Source organism: Pseudochaenichthys georgianus, chromosome 12 (assembly GCF_902827115.2).
Source record: "Pseudochaenichthys georgianus chromosome 12, fPseGeo1.2, whole genome shotgun sequence".
In the NCBI taxonomy this organism is placed as follows: domain Eukaryota; kingdom Metazoa; phylum Chordata; class Actinopteri; order Perciformes; family Channichthyidae; genus Pseudochaenichthys; species Pseudochaenichthys georgianus.
This window is the reverse complement of record NC_047514.1, coordinates 5,916,621-5,933,904: the sequence shown is the minus strand read 5'-3', so window position 1 is coordinate 5,933,904 and position 17,284 is coordinate 5,916,621. Positions and strand designations below refer to the sequence as shown.

The 17,284-nt window shown below is 39.9% G+C and overlaps 1 protein-coding gene across 1 annotated transcript in view; it reads right to left on the bottom strand.

The window, feature by feature from the left end:
* The window catches only part of lrrtm4l1 (leucine rich repeat transmembrane neuronal 4 like 1), a 63,036-nt gene that overhangs the window by 29,550 nt on the left and 16,202 nt on the right, over window positions 1–17,284 (bottom strand). The window contains exon 2 of the mRNA XM_034095322.2: window positions 11,654–13,284. Coding sequence (XP_033951213.1) covers window positions 11,654–13,284 — 1,631 coding nt within the window. The remainder of the gene's footprint in view (window positions 1–11,653; window positions 13,285–17,284) is intronic.

Sequence of the window (17,284 nt, the reverse complement as noted above, 5' to 3'; positions counted from 1 at the left end):
CAGTCGTTTTTCACAGCACAAGCTTTTGTTGTCCTAGATATGACAAAAAGTTCGTACCCCTGACTTGCAACTGATTCAACAACAGAATCAGGAGCAGACCCTTACTCTAATCACATCACTACTTCAGAGCATTGGAACACACAGAGGAAGAGGAAGCTCTGTTTTTTGCCCTTTTACTCACAGCCGATAAGAATTTATGAACTGTTAGGATCTGTAACATGCACAAATGCATGCAACACAATTTGTAACATTATTTCATCATACACATCTGCAAGGGGGCGACATTGAAGGTAATCTAAACCAGAATAAAATTGAACAGTGAGCCAAATCCACTATCTCAATAATGTATATATTCACTTAAGTATTTTTAACACGAAGATAAAATGTTACGAATTGTATTACTGCATGTTCAGACACAAAACAATATATTTCCTTCCATTTTGATTATGATAGCTACAGTATATGGATACAAGCAGATGTCAAAAGTAACAGTTAAGACTACAAAGAAGGACTGAACAGTAATTATTTTCAATAACTATTTTTGATTTGCCTAAATGAAAACCTTATCCAAACTGGGTTTATATCACAACAAATATATATATTTTAAATCAAATATCAAATTTTGAATAGAAAGAGAAAGAAAGAAAACTCTCTTGGGTAAATGGCTAAAGATTAAACATAAATTGCATTAAACAAAATGCAATTTAGAAAAAAAAGGGTTAATGATTAGATCAGCTTTGATTACATTGATGGATTATAACAGTTTTTCCAGACCTCAGATATTCATGAAGCATGTTCCATTGGTGGAGATCTTAGAAACACACAGCCACCCTCCTGTTGTTCACATTATCGATACACCCTGCATGTGTACTTGTCCCAAATGTCTTGGGGGGTCCAGGTGTTTCCTAATGTAAAAGTAACTCAGTGATGTATCGAGGCCTGAGACCATTTAGATCTTTATAGACTTGTAACAGGATTTTAAAAGCTATGCGTTGACACTAAGGTGGCCAGTGCAGAGAATCAAGGACGGGTGTGATGTGCTCCACTTTCTCGGTTTCAGTGAAACACATGGCGGCACAATTCAAGACAAGCTGCAGCTGTAAGATTGATTTTTTTACATTTGAGTAGTCTAGCCAACTGAGGAATTGCATGAATACGTGTTTCTGTAACTTGTTTTCGACGGAAGACATGAATTCCTGCTATGTTTAAAGATTGAACTTGGCTGATTTTGTAATTGTCTTAACTGGGCCCTGTTATGCTTATAAGCTAGATAATTCTTAATAATTGGAAACATCAGCTGCAATCCAAGGATTCAATATCAAAGAGACAGTGAATATCAATCATTTCTGTAAAGGTCACCTGAAATGTGTCTCAATCGAACCACTTAATAGACTCACCACTACAGTATACATAAAACATAACCACACCATTCCTGGGATGGTGATTTAAGTGACTTTGAACGTGGCATGCTGGAGAGGCTGGTTTGAGTATTTCAGGAACTTCCGATCTAATGGAGTTTCGACGCACAACCACTCTCTCTCACTTTCTCTCATTTGGATCGTTCTTTCGAAAGCCTAGAGGCTTTCGAAAGAACGATCCAAATGAGAGAAAATATGCAGTGAATGGCAGCTCAAACGGCCTTGTTGATGGCAGTGGCGAAGGGCCAACATCCGAGCTGATATTAACAATAACTGTGATAAGCATTCAATACAACTGAGGTACGCAAAAGAGTGCAAAGAGTGCAACTCTTTGAACCCTGAAAATGAAAGAAAACCCATTGTTGCCAGCTAAAAACGGGAAACTGAGGCTACTACTAGAACAGTATCTTCAAAATTGGACAAAAGAGGATTGAGAAAAGCCTTGACTGTCCAATGACCTTCTATCTTAGCTGCAATATTCATGGTAGGGTCTGGATTTGCTGTAAACAACATAACATAATGGATTTATCCATCAATAGCTCATGTTGCTATTGAGGGTTTAATGGTGTGTGGGATATTTTTGTGAAGTGAACATTGTTTAAATGCCACATTATTCCTGAAATATTTGTCTCCCCTCCTTTAGAAACACATTGTCCGTGTCTTCTAATGGCTTCCTCCAGCTGTATGACTTGTATGACCATGGATGTATAAAGAAAACTGGACACAACGTTGGAGGCGGGGCCAAATTAATCCCAATGAAAGGCCTGATTATTGAGTATTGAATACCTCGATTTAGGACCATTGCGTCTTCCGTAGCCCCATCTCGCATTTGTTTCGCTTTCCTAATCTCAGTTTAAGAAAACTGTTCTTAGGTCCATGAAATTAATAAAATGTAAACTTTTCAAAAGTGCTCTTTAATAGGCAACGCCTCCGTGGGCGGCTGTTGCTGCTGCCTGGTTCTACGAACATTATGCCTTGTGGGCACCATTCAAAAAGATGTGATCTACACAAATGTATCTGCTCCCTTCTGAAAACCACACTTTAATAATTCAAACATTTGCGGAGAAAGAGACAGAGCCTTGTGAAATGAAAATTCATGTGACAGTAGCAAAAAAGAACATGGGACCGCAGACACGGTTCATTTTCAGAACTAGAAGGTCAAGACGATGAAAAATAGACTGTGTTGAATGTTATACACTGTGATTCAGATTATACTGGGAGCTTTGGTGTGGAAATTACATATTTGTTTCTAACTGAATGGAAATGTTTTCATCCCAAAATGCCTCTGAGCACGGAACAATGAACAGCATAAACTACTTACAAAGGACTCATATGGTCAAATTCATGAAAGCACATAAACTCAAACTATAAACTATTTCCGAATGCCTGTCTCTCTTGATGAGAACAATTGTATGCTTTTATGTGCGCCTCCTCACAGTTTCCCTTTGTTACCATCCTTTATTCTTAGAGTACCCTGGTCACTGCTGTCTCTCCTTAAGGGGCTGCATCCCAGCTCTCTCTTTATGGAGGTGATTTCGTGCCACTGCTTGCCTGATTGCACATTATCTCCCAACCTCATAATGATATAAATAGAACTTGGAAAAAGCATGGAGCCTCCTTCTTTCCACTAGATTCCAGCTGGTTTCCTGCAGCGTATATTTTCCCATGTGAGCTAAACTCAGTTCGATCACAGTTGTAGATAACACTGCAAAAATGTAACTAAAGGTGCAATGTGCAAAGGTTTCATTTATTAAAGAAAATGGGTTGATCGGCTAATTTTCTGTAGAAGTATGGGTCAGACAATTATTCTCAAGATTCATAAAGGTATTATTCATTCAGTACAGTGGTTCTAAAAGGGTTGCACATTAAATAAAGTCCATATTGAAGCCCTATATTAAGTACATGCAAAATATGTGAAACTATCATTAGTAGTATTGTGCTGTTGCAGAGAAGTCCCGGCCAACAAACGGTATTCTACACACTTATTAAGAAGTCCTTGTTCGGTACAGATCCTCTTTCTCCATGGACATTTTATTATATTCTTAATATTTCAGAAATGATCAACTGCCCTAACAAGTAACAAGTAATATCGCAATCAATCATATCCCGATTGGAAAATAATTGTTATAAAAATCCTGTTAGCCCTTGTCACACAGCCAACAAAGGGCCCAAACACAAAACCCAAAAAAGTGAAGTTACTAATCGCATCTAGTTGTTTATTCCAAATTGTGTTTTCCACCTGGATTGCATAACTCTTCAGTCTGAGTTCATCAATGCACATAGTCCATCAGGTGGTATAAAACCCTCGGCAATGAAATCTAAAGGAGGTTTCCTTCCACCATGAGTACACACGGGCAGCAGAAACACAAGACAGTTTAAGACTCAAACACAAGAACTTGATTTTACAAAGTCAAGACCCCCCAAGAATTGCCCCCCATAAACAGAGTAGGTGCGACAAAGAGATTGTTTCCGACCAGTATGGGCAGTTAGTCTGGAACTAGAAGATATTGTTCTCTGGGTAATCACGATATAAATGTCAGAAAATTAGACAAAAAAAGTCGATCACAAAGTCCCAAAGCTGGCGTCTCTTGTATGGATTGTTTTGTTACACTCTTAGACAGAGATAGATAGGGGCAGGTAGGAGATTATACAATTCAATTTAGGGCAATAGAGGGGGTGGATCTTTTATATAAAGGCGTCACTGAGCTCTTCTCCCCGTCTCCATCGAAAAGACAAACACATGCACAAACTTTCTAAAAGCTGCTGTACAATGGTGTTTTTTGTTGTGACACCCTTTAAAATGGAAGATCTCTATTTGTGTTTGCTGCAGGGCTAATCCAAGCTCCAGATGTTGCCAATAACACACCGCTCATTAGGGTTTGTGTCGTATGGCAGTATTACTGCGTGTACACTTGGAAGAAGTGCCGTGGGTGAAAAGCCACGTTTACAACATTTCAGTACATGCATCATCCTCCCCTACAGGAGTTCTTTTGAGGGTGACCCGCCATTTGAGGGAAGAGGGCATGAAATTGCCCCTCAGAGATATTTGAGAGGCTGTTGCACTGAATAAGTGGAAATACTTCTCTCCGAGAGGTTGAGCAGAGCAGCTGTTCTCACCGCAGCGCATTTCCAAATGATGATAAACAGGGTGTTTTTCTGTTCTTTAGTTTTGTTACACCAGCGCCAAGCAGAGAAAAACATATATCTTGCCCTCATTAGCCCCCCATATCCAATTATAGTAGTTTGTTTATTGGCTGAAAACAGCAGCGTGGTCTCCTTCCCACTCAAAAGTACAACACTTTGAGTTAAAAGGCTGCATTGGAAAGAAACAGAAAGCTTTCTATGAAATATAAAACCCCCTTAATAATTCAATTCTTTAAAAACGTTATCTTGATCACAGAGATTTAATAATTTAAGGCCAGCGAGCATTTCATGATATACACATTTCCAGCTGCTGGTCCTCTTCCTGGAAGGGGGATTTGCTAGACAGAAAAAAAGGCGGGAGTCAAAAGACTTAACTGGAATATGAGACCCAGTGTGTATTTTCATTGAGATCTCCCTCTGTGCTATACCCCTGCTTGCCCTTAAGCTCTTAATGATTCCTTAAAAACTGATGAGGTAAAGAGGAGAGGAGAGGGAGCGTAAAATGAAAGTGTTCTTTTTTTAAATGTATTTTGGAGCAACGCCTATCAAGTGGAACGGAACTAGGGGAGGGGGGAATTAGCCAGGAGACATGCAAAGTGAGTGCTCTGGCTGGATGTGTGACATCCTTCTCTCTTCAAAGCTGTCTGAGGGGGGAGGGGCACAGGCACAAAATCTCCAAGAGGCAGGGAGTGCTTGAGGAAAAGACCACAGGGAGATGGTGGCTGTCTAATCCGGGCTAGTGATTGTCTCTTGTAAGGAAGTGCTGATTTCGAGTCTCTTTTTGCAAATGTTTATGCCTTTTCCTTTCATTTACTTGCACTTTTAAAGTTGTACATGTAGATGAATTACAACATCCATTAAGGCTAAGGATGGGTGTCCTTAGCATTTGATCAATAGCCGCGTTCACACTGCGGTACTTTTCCCACAAAGGTTCATGCGAACTTAGTTCATGCGAACTCTTTAGTTCGCATGAACTAAGTACAGATCGCGTTCACATCAGAAAAAGTCCCTGGGGTGGATTAGGCAAATTAAGCCGCTGACGTCACTTCTTCTTCTTCTGCTTTGGGTTTACTGGCAGGCCGCAACCCACTTCACGGCGTATACTGCCGCCCAAAGTCCCCGGCCGGAAGTCCCCGGAGTTGGGGACTTCCGAGTAAATCGCCAGAACGCCGACACCTCCTCATCTCCACCGCTCCCATGTTTTATTTTGTGTTGCCATAAGTTAGTCTCTCTGCGTTTCTGCGCTGGGCTAATGCTAATGCTAATGCGAGGATAATAAAATGGCGGCTTCACAAAACTTTTTGGGAGTTTTACGGGGCGTGGTTTGCAATTCGCCCAGCCAATCAGGAATATAGCTCTTTTCTCAAAAAAGAGCCGCTCGAAAGTCCCTGCTTTCTAGCAGGGACTTTCGAGGGGATTAAAAGGTTCGCATGAACTACTTTTAGTACCGGCTCTTTTTGGTGTGAACGCGAGCATGAACTAAGTTCGCATGAACTAAGTTCGCATGAACCTTTGTGGGAAAAGTACCGCAGTGTGAACGCGGCTTATACCTCTCAATCAACACTTCACCAGTACTCTAAGCATTACCAATATGATGGAGTTTCTAACCAAAGTAATCCCCATAGCCCTAACACTTACCTATATATTCTACTGCAACTTTAATGTTTGAAAACTGTCTTAAACATTTTGTCAAAATATTTTTTGTGAAATTGTTTAGAAGTCTGTGAGCAAATCTTACCTCGCAATTGAGTTAATATTGTAAACATGAGTTTATGGTCTTGATATTAAGCTTCAAGCCTGGTTCAATAAAGCATGATATTGATTTTCTAATATAGAGTTTCATTAAGAGCAGGGATGGGCAAATGGCGGCCCGGGGGCCCCCACCTCCTCTTTTTGCGGCCTTCAGATTAATTTATAAACAACGTAATTAATAAAAATATATATATATATTTACCTTTAGTACTGATACCGCCCACTAGACTCCTAGTTAGGTCACGAGCTGCGTACATGATTTTGTTCGGCAGCCAAATACCGCAAAAATAACCTGTGACGCGTTTGTGTGTATTGTGTTTGTTTCCCGAGGAAACACTCACAAGAAACACCGACTGTTGTTATGCCTGCTGTGATGTTAAGTCACCGCTTGTAATTATGCCTTTACAAGCTTCAAAGTTGTTTTTATCATCTGAATTTGGCGAAAAACCAAGACTTTGTTTATTTGAAATTAGATGAAAACAAACTGTCACGGACCCTGCCGTGTTATCTATGATTACTATGCTTTTCATTCATAATTTCAGCGGGAGGGGGGGGGAGTGGTGCTGAGGAACAGCAGAGTGAGGGCTGCGGGTGTCTGCGTTGACATTCCCCTTATTGTGGAATACGGGGAATGCAGAGACAGGCTACAAGTGTCTTCGGTTCAAGTTAGACAACTAATGTCTGGGTTAGTGTTCATGACTTCATGTTGATGTCATCTTAATGGTTCATCTCAATGCACACACATTTTCCGTGCTTTCCAATAGTTTAAAATTGTTTTATTCCACTGTTAAATAACCTTTTCAATACAAACATGCCACTTGTAAAAATTAGATAACATTTCTGTGAACTGATATTTGTTTAGTGAGCTTAGAGGATTAGAGGATGTTCCCTGAAAGATTGTAAAATGTCAATGCAGATGTCAGACTTATTATATTTGTTAATAATTACATACAATACATGGAATTTGTGTGTGTGTGTTCCAAGTGAATCTGCGGCCCCTGGTGGCCAGTACATAAATGATGTGGCCCCCACCACCATCAAAGTTGCCCATCTCTGATTTAGTGTATGATAAACCATAAGGCAGGGTATGCTTCAGGGGGGGGAAACATGACGTTGGCCGATGCGTTATGCGACGCTTTATGTATTTTTGCCAATCAACCACTTGTGTTTTGAAAGATTAGACCTTGTCAATAAGAATGTTTGTTGTGTACAATTTACAAATGCAAAATATTCAGTAATAAAAACAATCAGCATATTGGTTTGACCAATTTTTGCCAACATGGTCACAGCAGAACATTTATGAGAACATGACATAAACAACCTTAAATACAATCATGGACTATGTATTAAATGTTTATTAGGTCAATAGAAATGCAATATGAAACATAACTGGCAGTTGAGCTAACTGGTGATGAAGCTCAACTTAAGAAAAGAAAGCAGAGAGAATTGTGTGGGAGTAAACGGCTCAAAGGAAAGTGTAACGTTAATAATGTACTGGGTACCATCCATAGATATATCTTTTCTTGTAAAACAACATTTTATCCAAATGCTCAAGAGAAATGGAAAAAAGAGTGTTCGTCCATTTTTTTTATATCTCTGGCAATGGAGAATACATTCCGTGCTTTGAGCTTAGTACAAGGGAGGGATGTGAGTTTACTCATTTAGTTTCTCTCATCGCGGTTGGGAAAAGTTTGGTCAAGTAGTGAGTTTCTCTGAGTTGACTGGTTGATGCTGCAATCTTAATTTGAAAAGCTATTTTCCTTGTTGCCTATTTTAGCTTTAGATGTATACATTTGAATTCAAAATTGGCATGAACATTCGCCTTTTTTTGGATTAAATGCGCTACTTTTGTGATCTTTGACTTGATTCAGAATCATTGAAATTCTCTCGTCATTCATTCGCATACACTAGGGCTTTATCAATTATTTTAATTACAATAACAAAATATGGCTATTGCCCCTGGATATAGGAATACCTAATTATTCAGCCCTTCATAGGCTTATCTTTTATCCAGATTATTTTCTTAGTATTATAATTGTTATGGTACACTTCGGTAGTTCTCTTATTTAAAAAAGAGTTTGTGGCTGTCAGATATTCCCAATAACGGCTAGACCACCTAAATTGTATTACCTTTTTTAATTGCTGACGTTTACATTCTGTACAACATGATGGGAATGTGGGATTGGCTAAAGGGATTCTGGTAATCTCAGCAATCTCATAGCATAACTCCAGAGTGAACCAAAATCCAATCAGCCTGAATAAATAATGGCACCTGTCTTGGTTTGCAAGGGCTTATACTTTTGGAATATCCAGGCCCAAAGTGATAGACGGTACATGGTTCAAACTATTTCCTGCCTAAAACATTCTTGATAATAGCTCACTCAGTCCTACAGCAGGGTAAATGTGTTGTGTTGCCTGTTGTTCCTCCACAGAGACTGCAGGCGCTGCACAGACCAAAGATAAAAGACACAGCCAACTGAGCCGGTCAGCAAGATCCCATTTTCATCAAACTAAACCAAGCTTACGCCAGCTTCTTCAACTATTAAACGCCTGAAATAAGCAACAGTGAAGCACCCCCAACTCGCTGCAACAACTACTGCAAACACCTGTCAGTGTCTTTGAAAGACACTGGATTTGGATTATGGTTATATTTCGAGAGACAATACTCTGGCACTGATTGCTACAGAAATATGTGCATTGCTTGAGGAGAGAATCAGAACCCTGCTTTTGTCGTGTGGCAAAGTGCAGTCAAGCAGCATATTGGTGCCAGATGTATGACTAACAAATCAGGCACATGGCAGTGCATGCCACCAACTAAGATTGGGTCTCATAAACCTTTTCTGTGCCTGTCTTTGAGTCTCAAAATAAATGGGTTTGTAATAATGGGAATTTGTTGATGAAATACCATAGTATATTTAGCATAGAGCATGTTGGCAGCTTTAAAATGATTATCCGTCAATGCCAGGTTTGGAACATAATGAGACCCCGCTCTATCAATATTAATCGGATGTCGCAATGGTACTTAGCAATTTACACAGGGATTTATTTTGTTCGTGTACACGGCACAAGCCCTACATTTGTTTTCTAAGAAAACTCAGCAACTGCTTTTTCCGTCTCCTGAGAGACGCTCATTATTGAGGCTGTAGCTGAGCATGCTAAAGAAACAGCTTCTTTGTTTACAAACCCACATAATTGTATGTGTTTTTTAAACTTACTGGATGAAAGTGGACTTTAGGCTGTGGCTCATCTCATGGTACAACAAATGAATTTGCATATATGACGTTTCTCCTAACCCCTTTCCCTAACCGTGGAGCTATGAGTTGTAGTTGAAGTTGAGGTTGTAGTTGAAGTACGTAGGTGGATTGTCGAATATGTGAAAGGAGCTTTCTCTACAAATAGCATTATAATTTGGTTTAGATTAAACATTGGTTCCGCCCATTAATTAACATTGCTCTGAAAGCTCATTCACTCAAAGAGAACACCTAGAAGACAGCTCCAGTCACTGATTGATTGAATAGCTTCCACCTTTCCAAATCATATGCATATATCAACGGACCACAAATCTCTCAGTGAGGCAGGAGAAAACATCTTTCAGTTGTGCATCGTGAACGCCCCAAAACCATTTCACTCTTACAATATTGTTCTTCACAAATGCCTTTTCAAAATTGCTTATACACTACTTAAAATAATCATAATTCAGCACGACTGCAACAATCCACTATAGCTCCAAATGTAATGACTTGTCATGTAAATAGACTCACTTTGTTGTAACTGTCAAGATTTCCTCTTGAACACACAGCATAGAGAGAGATGCAATAAAGGAAATGCAGTAACTGCAGGAAGGCTTTTTGAGTAAACTTTTACAATCCATGTAAAAAGATAAAAGCTGGAACTGCTCCATTGTCAATATTAAGAGATGCACATCTTATATGGATTGAGGTGACATTGATTTGAGTTCCCTGTTGCAGTTATGCTGATGGATCCCTCGGAAAATAATATATCCTGCGCTATTTGTAACCAAATATTCAAGATAAGCAGTTTCTTTCACCACTGAAAAGGAGAAGCTGCATTCAGGTCAAGTGAAAAATGTTCCCTTAAGTAAGTTATATAACTATATTTTACAGCACAGGGTATATTGTAAATAAAAAATCATAACTTTAAAAAGCTGATTCATTGTTTCCAAAGAATAGTATATATATATTCAACATCTAACGTTTGTAAATAATTTTATAGTGAGAATGTAGTCAAAACTATTTGCAACTTATCACCAAATTGCAATTTGCAATGGTATCACACACTCTTGGTGTTTATCACTTATTTCTTTACCTTTATACAAAACATGTATCAAACAGGATGATTTACTAATCTTTTAAACTCTATATGACCCTTGGTGAATCTATCATACCCGAAACCTGAGATCTAACAAAGACAACATGCAAATCTTTTTTCAGTTTCCAAGCGAACCCTGGTTTATAAATATACTCCTTATCACAGTGGAAGGATCCACTTTCAAGCCATCTCATAAGCTTCGGGATTACCGTACATCACCTCGGTGCAGATTACCATAAATCTATCAACACAGTTGAGGAAGTGTGGAATATTCCAGAGAAAATCTGAAAGGCAGTTACAGTGCAACTCCATAAACAAGACAACATAAACCTGAGTCACCTACTGTATAACTGATGTTGGACCTTGTAACAAACAATTCAATGTGTTCCACTTTCAGTTGCAATAAAGTGCTCTTATGCAACTCCATAATAGCTTTGCTCCATTACAGCAGAACTGTCAAACAAAAAATTCAATTATACGCAATCCATTGTGAAGTGCTGGAAATGTTGAATATAATTCCATTCATGATAAAAAATACAAGAAAATGTTTTTTAGACACGCATTAATGAACCCACCAACAAAACTCCCCGAAACACACACAAGTGCCAGAACATAATTGCTTGAAAATGAGTCATGCCATGCTTATGTGATATTATGCAAAATTGTTAGATAATGTCCAATTATTCATGTTCTCTACAAGTTGACATGTACAATAACATGTCTATAACAAATAACGCACAGATTATACGTGTGTTAATTGTACACTCAATCAACCTCAGACCATGGATCAAATTAGATTCTCTATTCTCCACTTTATGGTTTTAAAAGTAAAACCTGAGTAATTGGACAAATCTAACATTTGGAGTTTGTGAATCAAGAGTCAAGGATGCTTAACTGTGATTCAACGGTGTATTTGTTACAGGGCATACTTGATAAAGGATTTACCTCTCTGTTGAGCCTTTGCATTTTGATTTAGATTTGTTATTTTTGGCTGATGCGATGAATCATACCTCACACTCCCTGGAGCCAGAAATTGTGCATGTGCAGGAACCAGTGCCATTGCTTAGCACCTCCAATGCCTCTGGAGTGGCAGCAGGGTTGTAGCTCATGTAATACTCTTGGAGCTGGGAGCTCAGGTTCTGCTCAGGCTCTGGACTCTTTTTACGACGCTTCCGCCCCACCATGGATCGCTGCGGCAGCAACCTCGTTGCAGCTGGATATCGCCGCCAAAACACATAGATAATTGTCAAGATTAGGGACATAGTGAAGAAGAGTGCCACGCTGCCCACCACCACTTTGTGAAGAGTCATGTGTTCCAGCTCTGGAGGTGGTATGAGGGTGGGTCGGGTGGGGGCAACTGAGTCTATTGGGTCTTTGCTCATATGCCCTGGAAAGGTAGGATGAGGAATAGGTCGAGGTCTGTATGGTGGGACAGGACCAAAGGTGCTTGCTATTGGCATTGGTGGAGAGGCGCTAGTGGGGGCAAAGGTTGGTTCTCCTGTTGCTTCAGAAATGAGTTCTGACATTGGTGAGGGTGTTTCTGTCAGAACGTAATCAGTTTCCTCACAAATTCCATGGTTCCTTGTGGCTTCCATAATTTTTTCTCCCTGGAGATACTTAGGGCTGCTGCATATCATAGTGGTGTCTTTGCTACCTCGAAAACTTCTCAACCAAGCCACAAGCGGGCATATCCCAGTTCCACAATCCCACATGTTCCCGGCAAGGCTCATGGAGGTCAGGGATATCCATGCTGACACCGCCTCCTGAGACACATTGGACAGTTTGTTGGATTCCAGGTTGAGGACTTGAAGGTTGGGCAAGCAGTGAAACACAGCTGGGTCCAGGGTCTGGATTTCATTTCCGGACAGATCGAGTTTCTGCAGTGTATACCAAGTCCATGGAAGGCCCTGGTTGACCACCTTAATGCGGTTCCACTGCAGGAAGAGTGATCTCAGATTGGCCAAGCGTGGAAACAGAAAAAAGTTGATCCGTGAGAACTGGTTGTGCTCCAGATGCAACTCCATTAGCTTCTGAAGCCCCAAAAATGTAGTGCGGGTAAGAGCCTTGATACGATTGTAACCCAAATCCAGAAACTCCAAACTTCGACACTCCAGGAATGCTCGAATTGGGATATTGGAGAGACCGTTTGAGCGCAGGTGTAGGTTTTGTAGTTTTCGTAAGCCATGGAACTGACCTGGCTGAAGGACTTCTAATTTGTTGTAAGACAAGTCCAAACTGCGAAGATTGGGAATTCCATGGAATGTTGAGTTGTGCAGCGATGTGATCCTATTGGAGCTCAGTATCAGCTCTTTAAGCCTGCGAACCCCCTGGAACGCACGACTGTCAACAGCTGAAATTTTATTATGGTCCAAGTATATCCAGAGAAGCTGGCCCAGATGAGCAAATTGATACGGCAGCAGAGTGTGTAGATCGTTGTAGCGCAGGGAGAGGCCTTGGCAGCCAACTGAGATGTTTTCAGGAACATCTAAGAAGCCAGCTGAATCACAATGTACCGTTTTCCCCTCGCATCGGCAGCTATTTGGACAGGTGCGCTCACCAAAGCTGAACAGTGGGGGAGCCCGCAAAAGGAGGAGGAGAGGGAGGAGGAGGTGTGTCAGGCGTCCATCACACATCAATGGACCTGAAAGAGAATAAGACAGAGAGAGAAGAGAGGATTTTAATGAAGTCCCATTTTCAGATGTTATATACAAAAAAGCCATGGACAAATACAAAATTCAGTATCCCCTGTGAAGCAGAAAGGGTTCAAAACGGATGTTAGAACTCATTTAAAGTTCTTTGTTGTATGTCAACAGATGCATATGAATGGCAAAACTATAACACGAGTATATGAACATACTGTTTTCCTAGTTAGTTTTGTCAAAGACAAGGAGGACCTTGACACTAGGGCTGTCCCGAATACCATTTTTCAGGCTCCGGATATTCGGTAGTAATCAGCAGCGAATATTCGGCGCGGGCTTCAACACATGTATTTCGGTTTATTCAAGGCATCCATTTTGTTATTATACAGTATTGTTGTTTTATATTTATGTGTTACAACCCAATTTATGTTCTTTGAAATTGAAAAGGATATTGCATTGTGTTTGTTACTTTTGTTGCAGTTGTATATGTCATAAGTGTAACTTGGCTTGGCTTCCTATTTTGCATGGACATGCTTTTATTTTGAATGAGAGTTAGCGCTGTTGACAGGAAGTTGTTGTTGCTATGTTGTTGCTATGAAAACAAAACAAAAAAACGAATAACGAAATCCGAATAGTACTCCAACGACCGAATATTCAGGTAAGCCCTACTTGACACAGATGTACTTATCTGATCATTCCACTTATAATGAAGACATATAAAAAGGTTTAAAGGTCCAACACTCATTCACTCCAGATGCTGTATGATATTTACTAACCAAATTGAGCCAAACCAATAATATAAATATTAGGGGTGTTATAAATAATCGTTTCTACGATGCATTGCGATGCGGACGTGGACGATTCGGTCTCGATGCAGTGATGGAAGATAATCGGTTATAGAGTAGTAGGCTAACGTTGCTTCCTGATTTTCCGGCCGCGGCTTTACTATAACGTTTTTTCTGTCACTTTAATATCAAATCGGTCGGTGACGCAGAGATCAGGGAACAGACGTGACAGCGGCACAGCAACACCAAACACGGAGCAGTCTGCTTTATCCACCAACACAACACCACCAGTCCAGAACCAAAAGCAGAATGACCCGCTCTGAATCACTCCGTGTCGCTGCTGCACAGGGATTTATGTTTTTCAAAAATAATCGCGTTACAATCATGTCAGGTTTTTGGTGGATTTAATTAAGTCCTGGATTGCAAAGTATGAATGTCCTCTAGCAATTTGCAGACGATATATACGTGTGTAAAGTTTGTGAAGGCACGAGGAAAAAAGCTTCCGCGATCACCGTCTCCTCTGTTCCTCTAAGCCCCGCCCCCTCCCTGAAAATAATGAGTGACATGCTGACCCGATAGAAACTTTGTTATTCACTTAATCACTGAGATATAATGAAGCTAATTTAATCTCATACATTCATGGGATTTATGTAACAGTAAGACAGAGAATGTGAGTGTGCACCCACATGCAGTATTTTTGTTTGTATATGCTGTTGTAAATACTCCTGTTGTCTCCTGTGTTCAGACTCAAGTCCTGTGTGTGATGCCACATTCAGGACATTCAGTGTCCTTTTTTTAACAGAAGACCGTTGCTAGAAGCTGCAGCTAGACTGCAGAAGCATTAGCTTTTTGTTTTTGAGGATGGAACAACTTCACACACAGATATAGGGAGGCTAGACCTATACAATTCATTTATTTTGGTTTATAAATTAATGTCAAGACAGTTATGTTATTGATTTCTGAAGCACTTTCTAAATAATAAAAAGAGAGTTCATATGTATTTACTGCATGTATGCATTGATGAAAAATAAGCCATGTGCAGTAATATAGAAAATTGAGGATGCAACGCATTGGTATGAATCGTGATGCACCGTGATGCACCGGGATATCGAACCGAATCGAATCGTTGACAGGATAATCGTAATCGAATCGAATCGTGAGACCAGTGAAGATGCACAGCCCAAATAAATATATTGTCCTATGGATCAATGGCATGACCTGAATCCTTTCAATCCATGCAAATGCAACGGCTGTCAAATTACAGGGTCTGCTTGAGGTTGCTTATATCCATGCTGTATGATCAGTCTAGGACTTGTGGCCTGCTTTTAAAGCAATACTACAATTAAAATGACAATGCGACTGGACAATCATTTTCAACAAACAAGCAAGGCAATCGAGGGTTTTTCTTTAAATAATGGTAGGTGCTTGAATGTCCTTGTCAGTAGCCTCATGTTTTAATTTAACATTCTCTTTTGATTTCTAATTCAACATCCTGCAGTACGGATCAAACACGTAAGAAGATGTGTCACTGCCCTAATACATTCAGACTGCACAAAGGACAAATCCCTGACCCATGGCTCTTATCTGGTCTCACACTGAGTAACGCTTCGACAAAGGATATTCATATGCTTTCAAATGTACTTTGACCTCCCCGCAGGCACATGTCTGTTCCCTGCTCTGTTTCTTAAAGTAGCCGCCTTGCTATTAACAGCTACAGATTTGACAATTAACAATGAGGAGCTTGTCTAGTATAGCGTAAAGGGAGGAATGATGTTGTATGAACAGGCTGCAATGCCAATGGTATCAAAGTAGGAGGTATGTGAGGGCGGGAATTATAAACATTGTGGAAATGTATAAAACAGTAGTGTTTAATTATGCTATTAATATTATAGACGGTTTCAAGGTCTAGTGGATTTTAATGATACATGATGCAACCTGCATGAAGTTTGTAAATTCTAGTAGGCAGCACTATTAGTTGGTGAATTACTAAAATTATAAACGTGGGTGATTATTAAACTCTATAGAGAATGATATAAATAATTTCTCTTGGTGGAGACTATTAGGGTAAAAATGCATTAAATAATAAGAACAACAGCAGGCCATTAGTTATGCTTGAAATTATTATACACAATATACATCTCGGTACTTTTTACGAAGTCAGATATATTTCGAGTTGCAGGTTAAAGCAACTTAGAAGATGTCTAAAGCACTTTTGATAAAAATGTATATATCCTAAGACGGTTGAGGCCATAAAAATGGTTTGTTCTGTATGACTAATCTTAAGTGTTATTCGCCAGACCAGCTAGCATCCCACAGACATACCCACAGCGAATTTGGCTGAAAACTGTTTCTTCATATACAAACTAGAATTTGGATTTTGTGGTGGTATATTTACCACAATTTGACAACGTTATGCTAATACAGCTGAACACCTGCTCTAAGTGCATCTGCCTTTCTCCGTATTTTGCAACGCCTCACAGCTACACCCATATTCTGTCTTATTAACTATGCAGTCAACTGTGTCAACACCTCACAAACACAAGACTTGACTATGATTGAAACAAATGAACGGGAAAATACACATTGTATAGTCCTATAGAAAAAACTGAACCGTTTAAGGGAGGAAAAGTTTAGCTGATTGCGGAGGGGATGCTAGGAACTGAGAAACTGTTTTGCTGATTCATTTTGAAAGAGAAACAGCTGATGGAATAACGTGAGCACAGAAGCGACTTTTTCAATCTGTCAATGTCAGTGAAAGTTCTTCACGTTTATAGTGCTGTCCCCTGCTTAGCTGTAGTGAAGCCAAAAAGGGGGGGCTGGCAGTGGGGGATCGTGAGCGGATTGTGAGTGGATGGCAGAAGAAACGGCTCATGAATGACAACATCAAACAATATCCATATACACTGTCATCCTATCTCGTTCGGAAAAACTAAAAATACCGATATCTTAACCTTAACCTGATACTAACCTCAGCCATTTACACAAATCTAAACTTGCATAATTTTGTAGAGGTAGGGTGTGGAAAAAGGTTCTCTATCAAGGTCTAACCCCCTACAATTTGTTCTCAGAAGAATTTGAAGTACAAGAGCACACACATGAACTCCAAATATTGTGATTTGTTTGGTATACACAGTGATGTACCTGAACGCGTTCAATGAACGATCGTTCATGAACGCGTTCATATTTTGGGCGAACGTGAACTGAACGTACTGTATTT